The following is a 21,499-nucleotide window of genomic DNA, read 5'->3' on the forward strand; positions in this document are numbered from 1 at the left end:
GGAGGGCGCTCTGGAGTTTGTCCAGGTCTCAGGTTTTGCTCTGGGCCCGGGTGAGCGGGGGCTTTGGAACCCCTCCGAGGACCACCCTCTCCAGGCAAGGCTCTTCTGAACTGGACCCCGGAGTCACTCTGCACACTGACCCCAACTCCTCACCTGGGGCGGACCCTTCGAGGCCAGGCTTGGCCCTTCCCACCCCGCGCCCGCCCCAGCCTCCTGGGCGTCCACGGGGGTGTTTCTGGGGGAACTGCAGCCCCGATCAGAACAGCTGCTACCCTCCCAGAGCGTGGTGAGGAGAAAGACACACAAGAAACAGGAGAAGCGCCAAGGAAAAGCACTGAGTGACCGGAGGGAGGCCGAACAGGCAAGCGGAGGGGCAGCGGGACAGCGGGGCGCCGGCTCCCGACCGGGGGAGGGCAGCGGGAGGAGAGGCGCCGGCCCGCCAGAGGAGGAAGCGGCCGCGCCCCCGGCTTCGGCTTCACCACGGGGCCTTCCAGGCCCAAAACTGACCCCTGACTTCCGGCCAGATCTGGACCAGCGCCGCCGTCTTTCCCCCCTGTCCTGTGTGCGGTGGGCAAAGGACACTCAAGGGCCAGACCCCAACAAAGCTGGTCCTGCTTCACGCAGAACTGCGGGGCACCCCGAGGGTCCCCTGGGGCAGTCACTCGGCACGGTCACCGGCCCGGAGCGCTCAGTCCGGACGGGCCGGAGTCCCCCAGGGCGGACCTCCAGGACCTGCCGCTGTGGCGCGGGGCAGTCCCCGTCGCGCGCTCCCCCCGGGTCCGGCCGGGCCCTCGCGGTCCCCCAGGCAGGACCTGGGAAGGAGGCGGGCGGACGGCGCAACCAGTCAGAGCCAGCATTCCGCGGGCGTCCGGTTCAGCTCAGGCGTGTCCGACTCTGTGCGACCCCACGGACTGCAGCATCCCTGTCAGTCAGGCGCGGCCCGGGCAACCGGGAGGCGAGCCCGGGGAGGGACTTCCTGTCGGGGCGGCGGGGCTTCCGGGGCAGCGGGACTTCCTTTCGGGGCGGCGCCGCCGCAGCGCCTCAGATGGCCGCGCTCCGCGCAGCGCTAGCGGCCTCGCTCACGGTCGCCCGCGCCCGGCCGCCGCCCCTCGGCCGCCGCCCGCCGTCCGCCTGCTGCTCCGCGTTGGCTGGCGCCATGGAGCCCGCGCCCCGCTGGCTGGCCGGGCTGCGCTTCGACAACCGCGCCCTGCGCGCGCTGCCGGTGGAGACGCCGCCGCCCGGCCCCGAGGGCGCCCCGTCCGCGCCGCGGCCCGTGCCCGGCGCCTGCTTCAGCCGCGCGCGGCCCGAGCCCCTGCGGCGGCCGCGCGTCGTGGCGCTGTCGGAGCCCGCGCTGGCGCTGCTGGGCCTGGGCGCGCCGCCCGCCGCCGCCGCCGCCCGCGAGGCGCGCGAGGCCGAGGCCGCGCTCTTCTTCAGCGGCAACGCGCTGCTGCCGGGCGCCGAGCCCGCCGCGCACTGCTACTGCGGCCACCAGTTCGGCCAGTTCGCCGGGCAGCTGGGCGACGGCGCCGCCATGTACTTGGGCGAGGTGTGCACCGAGGCCGGCGAGCGCTGGGAGCTGCAGCTCAAGGGCGCGGGGCCCACGGCCTTCTCCAGGTGCGTTTGGGGGTGCGCCCGCGGGTGAGGCGTGTGGCCGGGACCCTAGAGCGAGCTGGGCAGGCGCGCCCGGGCCGAGGCCCAAGCCCGGGGCCCGGACTAGAGGCCGGGAGCTGAGCGCGGCTCCTGGCCGCCCCTGAGCGCCCCCGCGCCCCCGCCTGGCACGGTGCGGCCCTGCGGCCTCTCAGGTCGGGCCGAGCGTCTGATCCCTCCGCGCTGGCCGCTGCCCGTGCTCTGTTCTGATAAACGACCCACGGACTTCGGAGCCAGTTCTGCGCGTGACACGCTCGTGTTTACTGCGTGCCCCGCGGGGCTGCCAGCGCTCCGGCGCTCAAGGCCTCGTCGGAATGCTGACCGGGCCGTCGGCTTGCCTCCCACACAGTTAGCACCGCGGATGCCTACTTACTCCGAGCACTTGGGGCCAGCCCTGCTCTGAGGGCGCAGTGAGGTGGGCGCTGTCCGTGCTCCTCTGGGGGCTCGTGCTGCCGGCCTGGGTCCGGATCCTGACAGCCCTACCCGGCAGGGTGCCCAGCTGTCGCCTGTGCTGTATGCCCGCGGCTGACAGGCTGTTCTGCTCTTTAACACAAAAAAGTTCATATCCGCCGCCCATACTGTTAAATGCCTGTTGAATGGCCAGAAGAATTACACCTGACTTGGAGTTTTATGTTCAAAGACATTCTGAAAGTGTGGCTGTTGTCTGGCCCCTCTGTCCAGGTACTGAACCCGCCCCCACCTCCTTCTGTAGCAGCTCCACCTCAGGTCCTCAGGTTCTTCTTCACACCCCAGCCTTCAAACCTTTCTGTGTCTGAGACGTCCTGAGTTCAGCCTGGCACCCCCACCACCGCCCTGGAACAACTTGCTGAGAGTTGTCTGCACCTTTGACCATGTGTGAATGCCTCACACTGGGGCTTGCACATTGTATGAGCATCTTTCAACTTCCTGTGTTCGTTTTGACAATTTGTTTTTGTTATAAAAAATTTTTTTTGAGAGTGACAGGCTGCTGGAAGTTGCTTTTAATATTTGAAGACTTGGGTTATAAGTCTGTTTCCAGACCTGAAGTCCTTTGAAAGAAAGGGGCTGTCTGACTGTTCGCAGGCTTGTGCCCACCCACCAGGTCCAGCGTTTCCTGGGGTCCCCAGCCTCCCTCAACAACACAGAGGCTAACATCTGAAGTGGTGTGAGTGGCCTAGGCCAGCAGCTGCTGGAGTGCCCAGGTGTGAGCTGGGGGTGGAGGGACAGGTGGCTCCTTGTCTTTGCCTCCATGGGGGCTGGGGTTTCAGGATGGCAGGTGCAGGCGCTTGCCGTGTGTCCTTCTCTGTGGGGGCAGGGTTAGGGAAGGCCCTGTGCCCTTGCTGTGTGATCATTACACGGTTCTGGTTTCTGCTTTGGGCACCTCGCCCTGGGCAAGGAGGTAGCCTGCCTGTTCTCCGGATCATTTTTTACCAAATCCACAATTAGCTTGAACAGTGCTGGCTTCCTGCTGAATAGGCCAGGGTGGGGGTGAAGTGACATCTGAGGACAGACTACAGACCACAGGGGGTGAGTGGAATGCCGCTGTGTGTTGAGTCTCACCAACCAGAGGCAGGTGCGGTCAGCCTGCAGACAGCCTTGGGGTGACGTCAAGCCTGGTTTCTAGAGGTGTCAGTCGCACCTGGAATAAGCCCTCCCGGGTGAGGGTGAGGCAGGAGGCCGAGGTGGTCCCCACGCCGTGTGGAGGCCCACGGAAGTCTCTGCTGACCCCTGGTCCCACTCTAGGCGTATGCCCCGGCACCTCAAGCTCATACTGGCCTCTTCCCTGCAGAGGACGTGGGTAGAGGTGCATCCCAGGCACCTTCATGCAGCGTCTCTGTCCTTTGGCAGGTGAGACAGAAGTGAGCCCAGAGTTTGTTTTTCCTAGAGAATTTTCTAAGTTGTCTCAAGTGCCTTCCTGCTGGGGGAGTGCTTGGACGCTTCTGTGCCCTGGGCCAGGCCAGGGTCCTAGGCCCAACTCTGAAGGGCAGAAATCCAAACTCACTTTGTTGTGGCTGCTTGCTGGTTGGGGGCTCTTGGAGGTCGAGATGTCCAGCCCCCTCACCTTACAGGGAGGGGCTAAGGACACGGCTCGTGCAGGCGAGCCGTTCTCATGCACTGCTGTGACTTTCCTTTAATTTAAAAAAAACAGAGTAAGAAACTTTGGATATCGTCACTCCATTCTAATGGGTGAAAAGCTGAACAAACTGAAAAATCAACAAGTCTTCTTAGATCTGCAAGAAAAGTGAGGTCAGAGGGCAAATCGCTGCCCACCCCCCACCCCGCCCCGACTGGAGAGACCGACAGGCAAAGACAGAGAATTTTTCATCACCAGAGCAGGCGTCTCCAGGAGCACTTGCCCTGCAAGTGATGGTTTGCTGGAGGCTCAGTGTGGACAAGCCAGTTAAAACCCCAAGGGCCTCAGTCACAAGGGGCCCCCGCGCTTCGCTGAGTTTTATCTCCTGGAGCTCTACTAGGTCCTCACAGTGAATGCTGGTAGAAAATCCCTTTGTGCTTCTGGCAGGAGTGGGGAAATGGAGCCGTTTGAAGTTGACAGGAGCACCGTGTTCTTACCAAGCCTGCCCTCAGGGGGAGCTAATTAACCCGAGGCTGCCCTGCTGAGGTCATCTCAGAGCCTAACTGACCTGGGGAAGGGCCCAGCTGCAGCCTCTGGCAGAGGGGAGACTGAACAGCGCGTGTGATGTTCTCGGTCCAGACGCCCAGCTGCACTGACGGTCTGAGACCTCCACCCAGTACCTGTAGCCCACCACCACACCACAGAGGCCTGCTTATAGCTGCTCTGTTTGCCCTGAACACATGCCTGGTTATCAAGAAAAAATTACAGAACACACTGAAAGGCAGAAAACACAGCTGGAAGCGACAGGGCCAGCATCAGAATTAGCCTCAGACGTGGCAGAGGTGTCGGAACTATCAGGCCAAAGACTTGATGTAACTGTGGTTAATATGTCAAAGGCTCTAACGGATGGAGTAGGCAGCATGCAAGAGCAGATGGGCAGTGCGAGCAGAGAGGTGGGAGTTCTGAGAAAGACCAGAAGGAAGTGCTAGAGGTTTATAGTAAAAACACTAACAAAAATGAAGAATGCTTCTGATGGACATATTACTAGACTGGACACAGATGAGGAAAAGTCTCTGAGCTTGAGGATATCTCAGGAGAAACCTACAAAGATGCAAAGAAAAAAACTGAAAAGTTCTCACTGTCCCAGGAACTACAGGACAGCTGCAAAAGAGGTAGCATGTAGTAGGAATACCAGGAGGGAAAAAGGGGACAAAAGAAATATTTAATGTAGTGACTGAGAATTTCCCCAAATTAATACTAGATACCAAACAGATACAAGAAGCTCAGAGTGCACCAAGCAAGATAAATGGCTACCTGAACCCCTACAAAAAACAAACAAACAAAAAAACTACACCTAGGCTTATAATTTTCAAACTACAGAAAAGCAAAAATAAAAGTGACAAAAGCTAGAGGAAGGAAACACTTCACCTACAGAGGAGCAGAGATTAGAATGACTGCTGACTTCTCAAAAGCCAGGCAAGCAAAGGAAAGTGGAGTAAGGGGGAAAAATTCACCCACCTAGAATTCTGTGCCCTGTGAAATTATCCTTCAGCAGTGAAGGAGACAGACTCCCTCAAACAAAAGTTGAGGGAAATTGTTACCATTAGATCTGTTTTGCAAAAAATGTTGAAAGATGTTTTTTGTAGAGAATGAAAATGATACAGGTCAGGAACTTGAATCAACATAATCAAAGGAAGAGCACAGGAGAAGGAAGTGAATGTAGAATAAAAGCTTTACTTTTCATCTTAACTGATATAACAGTTAATAGTTTAAAGTAGTAGAAACAAGGCATTTGGTTATGTGTAAGTGAAATTCATGACACCAAATGGAATAAGGGGTGGGAGGAAGAGGTTGGGATTATGTTGTTATAAAGTACTCGTACTACCTACGGAGTAGTACTGTGGTACTTGCAAGTGGAGTTGGATTAGCTGGGAATCTGTATTACAAACTCCAGGGCAGCCATTTTTCAAAGAGTAAGAAAACAAAACAGAAAAAAGTATTACTGATACGCCAGGAGAGAACTAGTGAAAAAGGAGAAAATAGAATCACAAAATGCTCAATTAAAACCACAAAAGATGGGGTTGAGGCGGGGAGAGGAAGAAGGAGAGAAAAAGGAAGAGGAGAGTGGAAGGAAAACACTTTGGTCTAGATGCTGTGATCTAAACGCACTAATTAAAACAAGATGCTGTCAGAAGAATTGTTTAAAAGTCTTCTATGTTGTCCATAAGAAACCCACTTTAGATATGAAAACATGTAGATTAAAAATAAATGGATACTAGTGTACCATGCTAACACTAATCCAAAAACAAGCAGGAGTGGCCATATTAAATCCAGAAAGAGTGGACTTTGGAGTAAGGAAAGTTACTAGGGATAAAGAGGGGGCCAACACGCCAGAACAATCCTTACGGTGAGTAAGTGAGTGAGTGAAAGTCGCTTAGTCGTGTCCGACTCTTCGTGAGCCCATGGACAATACAGTCCATGGAATTCTCCAGGCCAGAATACTGGAGTGGGTAGCCTTTTCCTTCTCCAGGGGATCTTCCCAACCCAGGGATGGAACCCAGGTCTCCCAGATTGCAGACAGATTCTTTACCAGCTGAGCCACAAGGGAAGCCCAAGAATACTAGAGTGGGTAGCCTATCCCTTCTCCAGCAGATCTTCCTGACACAGGGATCAAACCAAGGTCTCCTGCATTGCAGGCGGATTCTTTATCAACTGAGCTATCAGGGAAGCCCATCCTTAAGGTATATGTGTCAAACAGCAGCATCAGAGTGCCATTTGGCAGAAACTGACAACTTCAGAGAGGCATAGAGGAACGCACTATCATAGTTGAGACTTCAACACCCCTCTATCAGAAATGGACAGAGCCAACAGGCAGAAAATTGATAAGGACACATTTGAGCTCAATTAACACCATTGATCAACTGGATACAATGAACATCTAGGCCTACTTCATCTAACAACAGAATACATATTCTCAGGCCCACATGGAACATTTATCCAGATAAACCACATTCTAAGCCATAAAACACACCTTAACAAATTTTTTAAAATAGAAATTATACAGTGTCCGTTCTCAGGCCACAATGGAATCAAACTAGAAATCAGTAACAGATCACTGCTGCTGCTCCTGCTGCTAAGTCACTTCAGTCGTGTCCAACTCTGTGCAACCCCATAGACGGGAGCCCACCAGGCTCCCCCGTCCCTGGGACTCTCCAGGCAAGAACACTGGAGTGGGCTGCCATTTCCTTCTCCAATGCATGAAAGTGAAAAGTGAAAGTGAAGTCGCTCAGTCATATCTGACCCTCAGCGACCCCATGGACCGCAGCCCACCAGGCTCCTCCGTCCATGGGATTTTCCAGGCAAGAGTACTGGAGTGGGTTGCCATTGCCCTCTCCCAACAGATCACTAGAAAACCCCAAATTCTTGGAGATTATGCAGCATACTTCTAAATAATGCATGTTAGTTGCTTCATCATGTCTGACTCTTTCTAGCTCCATGGACTGTAACCCACCAGGCTCCTCTATGGAATTCTCCAGGCAAGAATACTGGAGTGGGTAGCCATTCGCTTCTCTAGAGGATCTTCCCAACCCAGGGATGGAACCTGAGTCTCCAGCATTGCAAGCAGATTCTTTACCATCTGAGCCACCATCCCAAGAGACATTTTTAAATGTTTTGAACTAAATGAAAGTAAAAATATCAAATGTGTGGGGTACAGTGAAAGCAGTGTTTTGAAGAGAATTTAAAGCAGTGAGTGAGTGCATATGTTAATAAAGAAAAGCGATCTAAAACCAATATTTAAGTGTCCACCTAGGAAACTACAAAGAAAAGAGCAACTCCAATCCAAAGTAAGCAAAAAAAACCCAAAAAAACACAAACATTGTGTGTGTTGGTGGTATAGTGGTGAGCACAGCTGCTTTCCAAAGTAAACAATAAAAAGAATGAGAACAGAAATCAATGAAATTGAAATATAGAGGAGAAATCAGTGAAATCAGAAGCTTTCTCTTTGAAAATATCTATGAAATCAATAAGCCTCTAGCCAGGCTAACTAGGAAAGAAAGTTAGGACGCAATTACTAATACCAGAAATCAAAGAGGGAAGATCATACAATTCGTATAGATATTGAAAGGAAATTAAAAGACTTTGAACAGTACTATGTTCACAAATTTGCTAGCCTAGATGAAAAGGACCAATTCCTTGAAAGACAAAATTTACCAAAACTTGCAAGAAAAAATAGACAATCTGAATAGGCCTGTATATATTAAAGAAATTGAATCAATTAGTAGCCTTCCAAAACAGCATCAGGCCCAGATGAGTTCACTGGTGAATTCTACCAAACATTTAAGGACAAAATTACGCCACTCTTTTCAGAGAATGGAAGCAGAGGAACTAATCCCTGACTCATTCTGAGTCCAGCGTTGTCCTGATACCAGATCTCGACAAAGGCAATACAAGAAAACTATAGACCAAGATCCCTCATGAACACAGACAAAGAATTCCTCAACAAAACATTAGCAAATAAAATTCAACAATGTTTGAAAAGAATTATCCATCACCACCAAATGGATTTATTCCAAGTATGCAGTGCTAGTTCAACATGCAAAAATCAATCAAAGTGATCCATCAGATCAACAGGCTAAAGAAGGAAAATCATATATTAGTTGAAGTAGAAAAGCGTCTGACAGACTCTAACACTCTTCGTGATAAATCAGAAATAGAGAGGAATAGAGTTTCTACAGAAAACCTACAGCTAAATCTACTTCATCATGAGAACCTCAGGGCTTTCCCACTAAGATCATAAACAAGGCAAAGACGTTCCGTCTCACCGTTGCTTCTCAGCAACCCTGGAGGTCCTCGCTAATGCAACAAGGTAAGAAAACCAAGGCACGCACATCAAGATGGAGAAATAGAAACTGTTTTGTTTGCAAATGGACATCTACGTAGAAAATCTCAAAGAATGGACCAAAGTGGGCTCAGAGCAGTTACAACGATATTGCGGGATACAGAGCCACTACTGTACTATAGCCAAGCAATGACAAGTGAAATTTGAAATTAAAAACAGTTTACATTAGCATTGCTGAAAATGAAATACTTAGGTGTGAATCTAACAAAAGATCTCTATGAGGAAAACTACAAGACTGATAAAAAAATAACTAAATCAGCGTAAAGACATTCCATGTTCATGGATATGAAGATTTAATATTGCCAAGATGTCGGTTCTTCCCAACTCAATCTGTAGATTCGATGCAACCCCAATTAAAGTCTCAGCAAGTTATCTTGTAGAAATTGACAAAATGATTCTAAAATTTTTATCAAGAGGCAGAAGAGCCAGAATAGCTCAATATTGAGGGAGAAGAACAAAGTCAGGCCTGGCACCGCCCCCACTTCAAGACTGACTAAAGCTGTGGTAATCAAGAGGGTGTGGTTTTGGCCAAAGAATGGATAGATCAGTGGAACAGAGCAGAGAGCCCAGAAATAGACCTGCATAAATATGGGTCTTTGACAAAGGGGCAAAGGCAGTCCAATGGAGCAATGATAGTATTTTCAACAGATTGTACTGGAACAGCTTTCCAATCCCAAAGAAAGGCAATGCCAAAGAATGCTCAAACTACCACACAATTGCACTCATCTCACACGCTAGTAAAGTAATGCTTAAAATTCTCCCAGCCAGGCTTCAGCAATGCGTGAACCGTGAACTTCCAGATAGATGTTCAAGCTGGTTTTAGAAAAGGCAGAGGAACCAGAGATCAAATTGCCAACATCTGCTGGATCATCAAAAAAGAGAGTTCCAGGAAAAACATCTATTTCTGCTTTATTGACTATGCCAAAGCCTTTGACTGTGTGGATCACAACAAACTGTGGAAAATTCTGAAAGAGATGGGAATACCAGACCACCTGACCTGTCTCTTGAGAAGCCTGTATGCAGGTCAGGAAGCAACAGTTAGAACTGGACATGGAACAACATATTGATTCCAAATAGGAAAAGGAGTACGTCAAGGCTGTATATTGTCACCCTGCTTATTTAACTTATATGCAGAGTACATCATGAGAGATGCTGGGCTGGAGGAAGCACAAGCTGGAATCAAGATTGCTGGGAGAAATATCAATAACCTGAGCTATGCAGATGATACCACACTTATGGCAGAAAGTGAAGAAGAACTAAGGAGCCTCGATGAAAGTGAAAGAGGAGAGTGAAAAGTTGGCTTAAAGCTCAACATTCAGAAAACTAAGATCATGGCATCTGGTCCCATCACTTCATGACAAATAGATGGGGAAACAGTGTTAGACTTTCTTTTTTTGGTCTCCAAAATCACTGCAGATGGTGATTGCAGCCATGAAATTAAAAGACGCTTACTCCTTGGAAGGAAAGTTATGACCAACCTAGACAGCATATTAAAAAACAGAGACGTTACTTTGTCAACAAAGGTCCGTCTAGTCAAGGCTGTGGTTTTCCCAGTGGTCATGTATGGATGTAAGAGTTGGACTATAAAGAAAGTTGAGTGCCAAAGAATTGATGCTTTTGAACTGTGGTGTTGGAGAAGACTCTTGAGAGTCCCTTGGACTGCAAGGAGATCCAACCAGTCCATCCTAAAGGAGATCAGTCCTGGGTGTTCATTGGTAGGACTGATTTTGAAGCTGAAACTCCAATACTTTGGCCACTTGATGCGAAGAGCTGGCTTATTTGAAAAGACCCTGATGCTGGGAAAGATTGAGGGCAGGAGGAGAAGGGGACGACAGAGGATGAGATGGCTGGATGGCATCAACGACTCAATGGACATGGGTTTGGGTGAACTCCAAGAGTTGGTGATGGACAGGGAGGCCTGGTGTGCTGCGGTTCATGGGGTCACAAAGAGTTGGACACGACTGATCGACTGAACTGAACTGGAAAAACTGGACGTCCACATTAAAAAAAGAGAGAATCTAGACACAGACCTGACACCTTCTACAAAAATTAACTGAGACTGGATGACAGACCTACACACAAAATGCAAAACTAAAACTCCTAGAAGATAAAACAGAAAATATGAATGACCTCAGGTATGGAAATGACTTTTTAGATACAACACAGAGGACAGGATCCATGAAAGAAATGATAGGCTGGACTTTATTCAATGTAAAACTTCTGTGAAAGTGTCAGGAGAATGACAAACCACAGACTGGGAGAAAATCCCTGTGGAAGACATGTCTGATAAATGTCTGTTTTCCAAAGCATACAAAGAACTCTTAAAACTCAACAATAAGAAAACGAACTGATTTTAAAATGGGGCAAAGACTTTGCTAGACACCTCCCCAAAGAAGATAGAGAGATGGCATCTAAGCACATGGAAAGATATTTCACATCATGTGTCATCAGAAAAATGCAAATTAAAACAGTGAGACAGCACTACACCCATGAGAACAGCCAAGCTCCAGGACACGGACAACGCGAAATGCTGGCAAGGGCGCGGAGCAACAGGAAGCACGCTCATCGCTTCCGGGGGTGCAGAATGGTCTGGCTGCTTGGGAAGACTGGCGGTCTCTTACCAAGCCAAATACATTGTCACCATATGATCCAGCAATCATACGACTTAGTATTTACCCCAAGGAGTTAAAAATGTGTCCACATGGAACTCTGTATACGGATGTTCACAGCAACTGTATTCCTAATTGCCAAAACCTGGAAGCCACCAGGTGTCCTTCAAGGTGAACAGATAGAACAGACAGTGGAATAGATAATTCCAGACAATGGAATGTTATTCAGCAAAAGAGTAGAAAGAAAAAAAAAGAAATGAGCCATCAAGCCATTAAGGAACATGTTGGAAACTTGGATGCATATCAGTAAGTGAAGAAAGTCAATCTGAAAAGGTCACACAGTATGATTCCATCTGTGACACTATGACATTCTGGAAAAGGCAAAACTCTGGAGACAGTAAAAAGACCGGGGGTTGGGAGGGGAGAGATGGCTCGGTGGAGCACGGAGGACTTTGGGCAGTGACACTTCTCTGTGTGACCCTGTGGTCACGGTGGATCCCCGTCTGGGCAGTTGTCCAGACCCACAGGATGGGCAACACCAAGCATGAAGCCTGATGTAAACATGGGCTCTGGGGGTGAGGACATGTCAGTGTGGGTTCACTGACTGACAGATGTCCTGTCTGGGAGGAACGCTGATGCTGGGGCATATATGAGAAATCTCTGCCTTCTGATCGCTTTTGCTGAGAACCTAACAGTGCCTAGGAAAATAAAGTCTATTTAAAATAATAATTATGTCAGCTTAGGATAAGAAGAGAACGTCCGAGTCATTCGGAGCTGCCCAAGGTGGACTGAAGTCCTCCCCCCACCGCAAGCGGTGCTGTGTCTGTGCTGTGTTTTTTACAAAGTAAATTCTTAGACACAGAACTGTAGGCACGAGTGTGCGTGTGACCGTGCGTGTGACCCAGGGAACGGCTCTCCCCGTCTTCAGTGTGGACTCGGCTCCTACGGCAGGCTGGCACCCGTGCTGTGGATATAGACCTGCAGGACGTTAGGGGCACAGCGTCTGGGGTCACGCAAAACAGACTCGTTCTACGCTGACGGCAGAGCTGCTCGGGGGCTGGTTTTCAGAAGCCGGTAGCGGCTTTCCTGCCGTCCCTTCGGCCTGCAGCTGTGTTGCCGGGGCCTGGCAGTGACCTCTGTGCTTGACCTCAGACAGGCGGACGGCCGCAAAGTGCTGCGCTCCAGCATCCGCGAGTTCCTGTGCAGTGAGGCCATGTTCCACCTGGGTGTCCCCACCACACGGGCCGGCTCCTGCGTCTCATCCCAGTCCACTGTCGTGCGCGATGCCTTCTACGACGGGAACCCCCGGCCCGAGCCGTGCGCCGTGGTGTTGCGCCTGGCCCCCACGTTCCTCAGGTAAGGCCCGCGCACTCACGTCCCCAGGCCAGGGGCCGGGCAGCGAGCCTGGAGCCAAGACCTGGGGTCTATGACCAGGGGCTGCATCAGGCACGCCGGGAAAATGGCCTCACCTGCGTGGCTGGACGAGTGGCCATGACGCCCAGCACGCCCGCTCCCAGGGCCCTGTCCGCCGAGTGGAGGCCTTCTGCTGCTGGGGGCCTGTGAGTCCTCGCGGTCACCAAGCTGTCTGGAATCGAGCACTCGGTACCAGCCACCCAAAGCCAGTCGCCAGGAGGCAGCTGTGGCAGTCTTGGGGATCAGGGGACTCAGCCGACCCCATGGCTCAGCCATCTCTGGCTTCGCCTTTGTCTCTGGGGTGGAGATGCTGGGCCCCCAGAGCTGGACCAGACAGTCTGCTAAACGCTGGTCTGTCGCGTAGGCTGTCGGGCAGCACCCCTGGCCTCCACCCACGAACTGCTGGTAGTCGGCCCATGTGACCAGCAAACCTGGCTCTGGACGTTGCCTTGCCCCCTGGGGGTGCAGCTGCCCCACTGCTGACCCCAGCTCACCCCAGTACAGGCCTCCTCCCCCCATGAGACAGCACGGATCCCCTCGTCCCCGCAGGGCGGCCGTGCTGTCCCGCCCCATGTGCCCTGGGAGGCGCCCCATATCAGCCTGTGTCCCTGAAGATCGGCCGTGTTTGTACGGTTTGTCCCCCACTCACCACTGCTCTGGCCACGAGCGCTGGCAGCAACTCCCTTCCCGCCTCACTCAAGAGGGGAGGCGTCATGTTTAACCTGTGGTCAACGTGGGTCTCCCCTCCAGGTTTGGATCCTTCGAGATCTTCAAGCCCAGAGACGAGCACACGGGCCGGGCGGGCCCCAGCGTGGGGAGGGACGACATCCGACTGCAGATGCTCGACTACGTCATCAGCACTTTCTACCCTGAAATCCAGGCCTGTCACCCCGGGGACCATGTGCAGAGACACGCCGCCTTCTTCCGGGAGGTCAGTGGGGGCTGCCCCCTGAGGGTGGGCGCTGGGTGTCCTGCCCTCTTGAGTCTCCTCCTGTCCCAAACCCTCATCACCACCCACTGGCTTGGCCCAGGGCTAGCTTCTCAGATGCTGAGGGTCAGGGTCCTGGGACGGACCCCTATTTGAGCAGCCTTGAGGAGCCGTGCAGAGATCTTGGGGGAAGTCAGGGCTGGCGGGTGCTGGGTCTCCCACATGGGGCCTGTGCACACAGTCGCCCCCAGCACACACCCCTAAGCCTCTTGGCTGGGGGACACACTGACTGTCCTGGCTCAGGGCTGAATGCACCCTAGAACTCTCAGGCGTGGTCCCAGGGGCCGTGCAGGTGCCCCCGCAAGTGGGCACAGAGCAGCGTGTCGGTCCCGGCCTGCACCCGGGGGCCACGTGCAGAGACATGCTGGGGAGGCCTGGCCCCTCCCCAGACCCTCCAGGCAGTGTCTTCCCATCTGTCACGCGGGCAGTGCCGGGGAGGCTTGAGGCTCCGCTCACACCCAAGGTGGCGGCCTGAGCCTGGCCTCTTGGTCAGTGAAGCCGAGCGTGGTGCCGTCCAACGCAGACAGCGCCCGCGGCCTCAGAAGGCGAGCTGTGGGTGGGCTGCTCAGTGGGCCACAAGGCCATCGGGCACACCTGCGGCTCGCAGGGCTCCTCCTGGCTGGGTGCAGGGCGGCAGGGCCGGCAGGGCCCTGGCTGCCCAGGTGGGCTGGTGGAGCCTCGTCCCCTGCAGCCCCCGGTGAGGCTGGACCTGGGGCGGGTTTGCCTGATAATGTGGAGACTTGCTTCCTTCTTTTGACATGGTCATCCCACGTAGGGGCCTGTATCATGAGAATGTCAGGGTTCCCTGATTTCTCTGGTTTGGGTAAAAGCCAGAATAGTGAGTATATAAGAGACGGTGGTGTGTGTGGGGGCGGGGGGGGGGTTTCCTTGTCACATGTCCTCGGGCGTTCTTCCCAAGTCAGGACAGGACACTGGGCAGGCTCCCCGGGAGTCGCGCAGTGTGAGACGGGCCCAGCGGGCACAGGTGGTTTGGGGAGGGGCTGGGCCCAGAGGGAGTAGCAGTGGCCGTCCTGTTGCAGGTGACCCGGCGCACGGCCCGGCTGGTGGCTGAGTGGCAGTGCGTGGGCTTCTGCCACGGCGTGCTCAACACAGACAACATGAGCATCGTGGGGCTCACCATCGACTACGGGCCCTTCGGCTTCCTGGACAGGTGGGCGTCCCGCTGCCTGCCGTCAGCCCCCGGGGAGGCACGGCATCATAGGCCCGCATGGGTGCTTTCGTGAAGGTTTTGTTCAGTGTTTCTCAGCAAGGCCTGGTCAGCTAGCCATTCCCAGAGCAGGAATCCCCCAGAGGGCTTTAGCACAGAAGCGTTTAACCAGCCCCCTCCACTCTTGGGTAGAAAGTGGGCTGAAGGGGCAGGTGAGGCTGCAGGGCCCTGTGGGACAGGGCAGGACTGCGGTGTCCACCCGGGTCCCTCGGTGGGTCCCTTTAGGCACCACCCACTCTTGCCCGTCCGGCAGGTATGACCCCGATCACGTGTGCAACGCCTCCGACACCGCCGGGCGCTACTCGTACAGCAAGCAGCCCGAGGTGTGCAAGTGGAACCTGCAGAAGCTGGCCGAGGCCCTGGACCCCGCGCTGCCCCTCGAGCTGGCCGAGGCCATCCTGGCAGAGGAGTTCGACGCCGAGTTCGGCCGGCACTACCTGCAGAAGATGCGCCGGAAGCTGGGCCTCGTGCAGACCGAGCAGGAGGGCGATGGCGCCCTGGTGGCCCAGCTCCTGGAGACCATGCACCTGACCGGTGAGTGGGGGCGGGCTGCTCATGGGCCGTGGCTGGCTGGGTCCCCGTCTCTCGTCCTTTGGGACTGCCTTTGCAGGGTGTGTGTGACTTCCTGGCTGATCCGGCTTGGAGGCCCAGTGCTGCCCAGCACAAGTGGCCGGCCGGGCGCCCTTGGGGAAAGCATCCTTTGCACGAGTGTGCCATGAGCCACCGGCCAGTTCACACGTTGACTCCTCTCGGTAGAGCACACCCCCTTCTATCCGCTGCTGCGTGCTTTCACACTGTGCGTCAGTCAGGTGTGCTGCTTCTCACAGCCTCGTGGCTGGACATCCAGCCTCGGGACGCCATCTGCTGGTTGCGTCCTCACAGGGCAAAGTGGGAGCAGGAACACAGAGCCCCTAGCAGGGTTGCACCCTCCTACCTACCTCCCAAAGGCCCCGTCTCCAAACACCATCCCCCTGAGGTTTGGGTCTCCAGGTGTGAAGCTGGGAGGGGACACACAGGCGCCCTTGCATGCTGGGGTGAATCCTACATACATGGTCCTTCTAGGGTTTTGCTGAGGTTTCTCTGCCTGTGCTTACGAGGGATGCTGCTCTGTGACTGTCTTTTCTCCTGGTTTCTCTGCCTGTGCTTACGAGGGATGCTGCTCTGTGACTGCCTTTTCTCCTGGTTTCTCTGCCTGTGCTTACGAGGGATGCTGCTCTGTGACTGCCTTTTCTCCTGGTTTCTCTGCCTGTGCTTACGAGGGATGCTGCTCTGTGACTGTCTTTTCTCCTGGTTTCTCTGCCTGTGCTTACGAGGGATGCTGCTCTGTGACTGTCTTTTCTCCTGGTTTCTCTGCCTGTGCTTACGAGGGATGCTGCTCTGTGACTGCCTTTTCTCCTGGTTTCTCTGCCTGTGCTTACGAGGGATGCTGCTCTGTGACTGTCTTTTCTCCTGGTATCCTTGTTCGGCTTTGGTATCAAGACAGTGCTGGTTTCATGAGATGAGTTAGAAAATGTTTCCTCCTATTTTTTAGAAGAGTCTAAGGATTGGTGTTAACTCTTCTTTAAATGTTTGGTGGAATTCACCATGAAGCCCTCTGGTCCTGACTTTTCATATGTCAGGAAGTTTACAATCTCTTTACTTGGTATGGGACTATTGAGATTTTCTTTTTCTTCCTGAGTCAGTTTTGGTAATTTATGTTTTTAGGAATCGGTCATCTAAGTTATCTGGATTATTATTCATAGTGTCCTCTTAGTCTTTTATTTCTGTCTAATCAGTAATGATATCGTTGCTGTTACTTTTTTTCTTTATTGTTTTCAGTTAGTCAGTTCAGTCGCTCAGTCATGTCTGACTCTTTGCGACCCCATGGACTGCAGCACCCCAGGCCTCCCTGTCCATCACCAACTCTCGAAGCTTGCTCAAATTCATGACCATTGAGTCAGTGATGCCATCCAACCATCTCATCCTCTGTCGTCCCCTTCTCCTCCTGCCTTCAGCCTTTCCCAGCATCAGGGTCTTTTCAGATGAGTCAGTTCTTCACATCAGGTGGCCAAAGTATTGGAGTTTCAGCTTCAGCATCAGTCCTTTCAATGAATATTCAGGACTGATTTCCTTTAGGATTGATTGGTTTGATCTCCTTGCAGTTTAAGGGAGTCTCAAGAGTCTTCTCCAACACCTCAGTTCAAAAGCATCAATTCTTCAGCAGTCAGCCTTCTTTATGGTCCAACTCTCACATCCATACACGACTACTGCAAAAACCATAGCTTTGACTAGATGGACCTTTGTTGGCAAAGTAATATCTCTGCTTTTTAATATGCTGTCTAGCTTGGTCATAGCTTTTGTTCCCAGGAGCAAGCGTTTTAATTTCATGGCTGCAGTCACCATCTGCAGTGATTCCAGAGCCCCCCAAAATGAAGTATCTCACTGTTTCATTGTTTCCCCATCTATTTGCCATGAAGTGATGGGACCAGATGCCATGATCTTAGCTTTTTGAATGTTGAGTGTTAAGCCAACTTTTTCACTCTCCACTTTCACTCTCATCAAGAGGCTTTTTAGTTCCTCTTCACTTTCTGCCATAAGGGTGGTGTCATCTGCATATCTGAGGTTATTGATACTTCTCCTGCCAATCTTGATTCTAGCTTGTGCTTCATCCAGTCCAGCGTTTCTCATGATGTACTCTGTACAGAAGTTAAATAAACAGGGCAACAATATACAGCCTTGATATACTCCTTTGCCAATTTGGAACCACTTTGTTGTTCCATGTCCAGTTCTAACTGTTGCTTCTTGACCTGCATATAGATTTCTCAGGAAGCAAATCAGGTGGTCTGGTATTCCCATCTCTTTAAGAATTTTCCAATTTATTGTGATCCACACAGTCAGAGGTTTTGGTGTAGTCAATAAAGTCAATTTTTTTCTTTATTGGTTTAGCTAAAATTTCATCAGTTTTACTGATCTTTCTGAAGAACCAATTTTGGTCTCATTCTCTCACTTTTATTCTCTGTTTATCTCTGCTTTCATCTTCTTTCTGTTAAGTTTGGTCTTGTTCTTTTCTTAGTTCTTTAGGTATAAGATGAGGTTACTGATTTGAAGTGCTTTTACTGAGAAGTAGCTAACGTGTAGCATCTTACAAGCCTCAGGTGTGCAACATGACTGTGTGACATGTGCAACACGAGACCACCAGCACATACAGTTACGTTTTTTTCTGGTGATGAGCGCGCTGTTCTTTCAGTTCAGACATACGTACCTATAAACTTCCCTCTGAGCTCTGCTGCTTTTGGTTCATAACCTCCAAGTGTTTTCTCATTTCTCTTGTGATTTCTTTTTAGACCCAGTAGTTGATTAATTTTAACACTGTTACCCAGTTGCTAAATTGTGTCTGACTTTTTGCAACCCCATGGACTGCAGCAAGCCAGGCTTCCCTGTCCCAGTTTGCTCAAACTCAGGTCCGTTGAGTCGATGGTGCCATCCAACCATCTCACCCTCTGATTTTCCTTCCATTTGTGACTTCTAGCTTCTTTCCATTGTGGCTGCAGAATACACCAGTATTCTCAGAGTACTAATTTTATGGCCTGGAGAACATGCAGCTGAGAGCTTGGGTGGAGAGCTGTATTTGGTGTTCACTGTTTCCTTGTTGACCTTCTGTCCAGGGGTCAGGTGCTGATATCCCAGCTCCTACAAAACTGCTCGACTCTGCCCTTCAGTTGTTTTTTGTTGTTGTTCATTGGAGTACAGTTTCTTTAACATGTATTCAGGGACTTCCCCGGTGGTCCAGTGGTTAAGAATCTGCCTTCCAATGCAGGGGTCATGGGTTTGATCGTTTGTCGGGAAACTAAGATCTCACCTGCCGCAGGACAACTAAGCCCTTGCGCAACTAGAGAAGCCCCGCAAACTACAGGGATGACCAGCACAGCCAAAACATGTGTTTGCCCTTCAGTCTTACGAGTGTTTGCTTTGTGTGTTGGGGGCTCTTGTTTGATTGTTTTATCTTCTTGCTGAACTGACTCACCCATAGCTAACACTCCTCCTTGTCAAGTGCTCACATAAAGTCTACTTTCCTGATGGCAGCACAGCCACCCAATTCTGTAGGTTACTATTTGTGTGCTATATTTTTTCCATCTTTTCACCTTCAGCTGAAGTGTCTTCAGTGTCTTACTGTCATCCGATCGTGTTTTGTATCCATCCTGCTGGTCTTTGCTCTTTGAATAGTGACATTAATCCGTTTACTTTGGCCGGGGGGGCGGGGGGGGGGCGTCCTCTCAAGATCTTAGTTCCCCATCCAGGGGCTGACCCACGCCCTTGACAGTAAAAGCGCATTGCTAACCACGGGACCAGGGAGCTCCCTCGTCCACTTACTTTATAAGTACCTGCAGATAAGGAAGAATTTGTACTGCTTCGTTGTTTTGTCTTACACCATTTTTGTCCCTCAATTTCTGTCACCACGCTCGTGTTTCGGTGGGTTTTGTGTACACCATTCTGATTCCCCACTCCTCCTCTGGTTTTGGCCATTTCCTTAGGGGTTATGGTGACACTGGTTTAGCCAGCCAGGCCAAGGACACCACATGACACGCCTGTTCTCAGGTCCTCTGCTGTCTCAACCTTGCAGCTCCCAGAGCGTGCAGTGCTGAAGGCGCTGACCACGATGGGGGCCAGGGCCGGCCTCAGCGCCTGGACTGTTTGTTCAGGTCACCAATGAAGAGACCGGCCTTGGAGGCCTTGGGAGACAGCGTGACTTGTCAGGTTCAGAGTGGGGACCAAGTTGGCGGCACTGAGAACAGGCTGGGGGTGGGGGCGTCAGGAACCCCTGGCCTGACGCCCAGCAGGGCTCCACACACATGCTGGATGAACACGTGCGGTTGTCTGGCGACAGGGCGGTGCCCTGAGCAGCTCTGTGTTCCAGGGGCTGACTTCACAAACTCCTTCTACCTGCTGAACTCCTTCCCAACTGCGCCGGAGTCCCCAGACCTAGATGGGTTCCTGGCTGCGCTGACTGCACAGTGCGCCTCCCTGGAGGAGCTGAGGCTCGCCTTCCGACCTCAGATGGATCCCCGGTGGGTGCTTGGGTCTTGCTTCCCAGGAATTTGTTTCCAGAAAAGGGAGGACTATTTAGAATGAAACCATGGGTGGTCAGACCCTGGCTGTGTAGCCCTGAGGCCCACCAGTCAGAGGAAGGGACGCAATGCTGACACTGGAATGGGGGGCCAGGAGGCACAGGGTGGGGCACGGTGGCTTCTGCTCCAGGGAGGCCCCCCAGGAACAGCCTGGGTGTGGCCCGCCATCTCCAGCCACTCAGGCTTTCTACACCTGTTGTCCTGGGGGTGGGGCCCACACTCAACCCATCAACAAGTTTGGGGCCAGCAGGAATCTAGTGCAGCGGTGTGCGGGGAGGCTGAGCTGGTAGGACCTGCTGAGCACAGAGCCAGGGTGACTGAGAAGGGGATGTCAGGGGCTGCCCTGCCGCCCTCCCCAGCTGGAGGATCCAGCTCTGCGGTCTCCATGGGCGGAGTCAACAGCAGGAGACGGGCCGGTCATGTGCAGGGGGTGCTGGTCATGTTCCCCCATCTGCCCCGCCCACCGGACCCGGGCTCCGCCCTGGGGGGGCCGAGCACAGCAGTGTGGCAGGCCGGGAAGGCCGGCCTGGGGCTCCTCACGCGCCCGCTCCGCGCAGGCAGCTGTCCATGATGCTCATGCTGGCGCAGTCAAACCCGCAGCTCCTGGCGCTCATCGGCACGCGGGCGAGCCTGGCTCGGGAGCTGGAGCGCGTGGAGCAGCAGTCGCGGCTGGAGCAGCTGAGCGAGGCCGAGCTGCACGGCAAGAACAGGAGCCGCTGGGCCGCGTGGCTCCACAACTACAGGTGCCCCTGCCCCCCCTTCCCCCCCCCCAATCCCAGTGCGGGCCGGGCTACGCGGCTGACGCCCAGTGGTTTGCAGGGCCCGGCTGGAGAAGGACCGGGAGGCCAGCAGCGACGCGGTCACCTGGCAGGCCGAGCGCACACGTGTCATGCGCGCCAACAACCCCAAGTACGTGCTGAGGAACTACATTGCACAGGGCGCCATTGAAGCTGCTGAGAGCGGCGACTTCTCGGAGGCAAGCGCTGTCTGCCGCCCCCCGCTCCCCGACCTTCATCGGCTGCGGAGGAGGCCGGTCCCCAACAGCCCCCCCTCGCTCTCCACCCCCCTGCAGGTGCGGCGGGTGCTGAAGCTGCTGGAGACCCCTTACGGCGGGGAGGCGGAGGCGGAGGCTGCAGAGCCCGCGGAGGCCAGTGAGGCGGCCGAGGAGACCGGCGGGGCGGCCGGCCGGCGGCGCTCCTACAGCAGCAAGCCCCCACTCTGGGCGGCGGAGCTGTGCGTGACGTGATCCTCGTAACTGCCCTGGGGACTCCGCGCAGGAGACCCCAGGGCCAAGCCCTTGAGTCCACGAGGCGGCCCCCACTCCCGTCTCTCCGTGACGGCGGGGATGTCCAGTCAGGACCTGACCCGTCTCCGCCCGACGCCGACTCGCCACCCCTGCCCCAGCCTCTGCTCCCCACGACCGATGCCCCACACCCGCACCGCGCAGCCCCGAGGACCGGCCGCTTGGCCCCCACCCACCTGGCGGGGGTGGGGTGGGGGGACGCGGCCCCCCAATAAACCGGCAGCCTCCTCAGTGGCCCCGCGTGGTTGTTCGC

At 53.5% G+C, this 21,499-nt stretch overlaps 1 protein-coding gene across 1 annotated transcript; it reads left to right on the top strand.

Annotated features, from left to right (window-relative positions):
• Window positions 1–1,026: 1,026 nt before the first annotated feature.
• Window positions 1,027–21,477, top strand: SELENOO (selenoprotein O). Its single transcript, NM_001163193.3, has 9 exons — window positions 1,027–1,614; window positions 12,362–12,565; window positions 13,373–13,553; window positions 14,651–14,781; window positions 15,092–15,372; window positions 19,733–19,883; window positions 20,501–20,686; window positions 20,763–20,919; window positions 21,016–21,477. Exons 1-9 carry the CDS (start codon window positions 1,046–1,048, stop codon window positions 21,196–21,198), a joined length of 2,043 nt encoding a protein of 680 aa, NP_001156665.2. The 5' UTR covers window positions 1,027–1,045; the 3' UTR covers window positions 21,199–21,477.
• The last annotated feature ends 22 nt before the right edge of the window (window positions 21,478–21,499 follow it).

Source organism: Bos taurus, chromosome 5 (assembly GCF_002263795.3).
Source record: "Bos taurus isolate L1 Dominette 01449 registration number 42190680 breed Hereford chromosome 5, ARS-UCD2.0, whole genome shotgun sequence".
In the NCBI taxonomy this organism is placed as follows: domain Eukaryota; kingdom Metazoa; phylum Chordata; class Mammalia; order Artiodactyla; family Bovidae; genus Bos; species Bos taurus.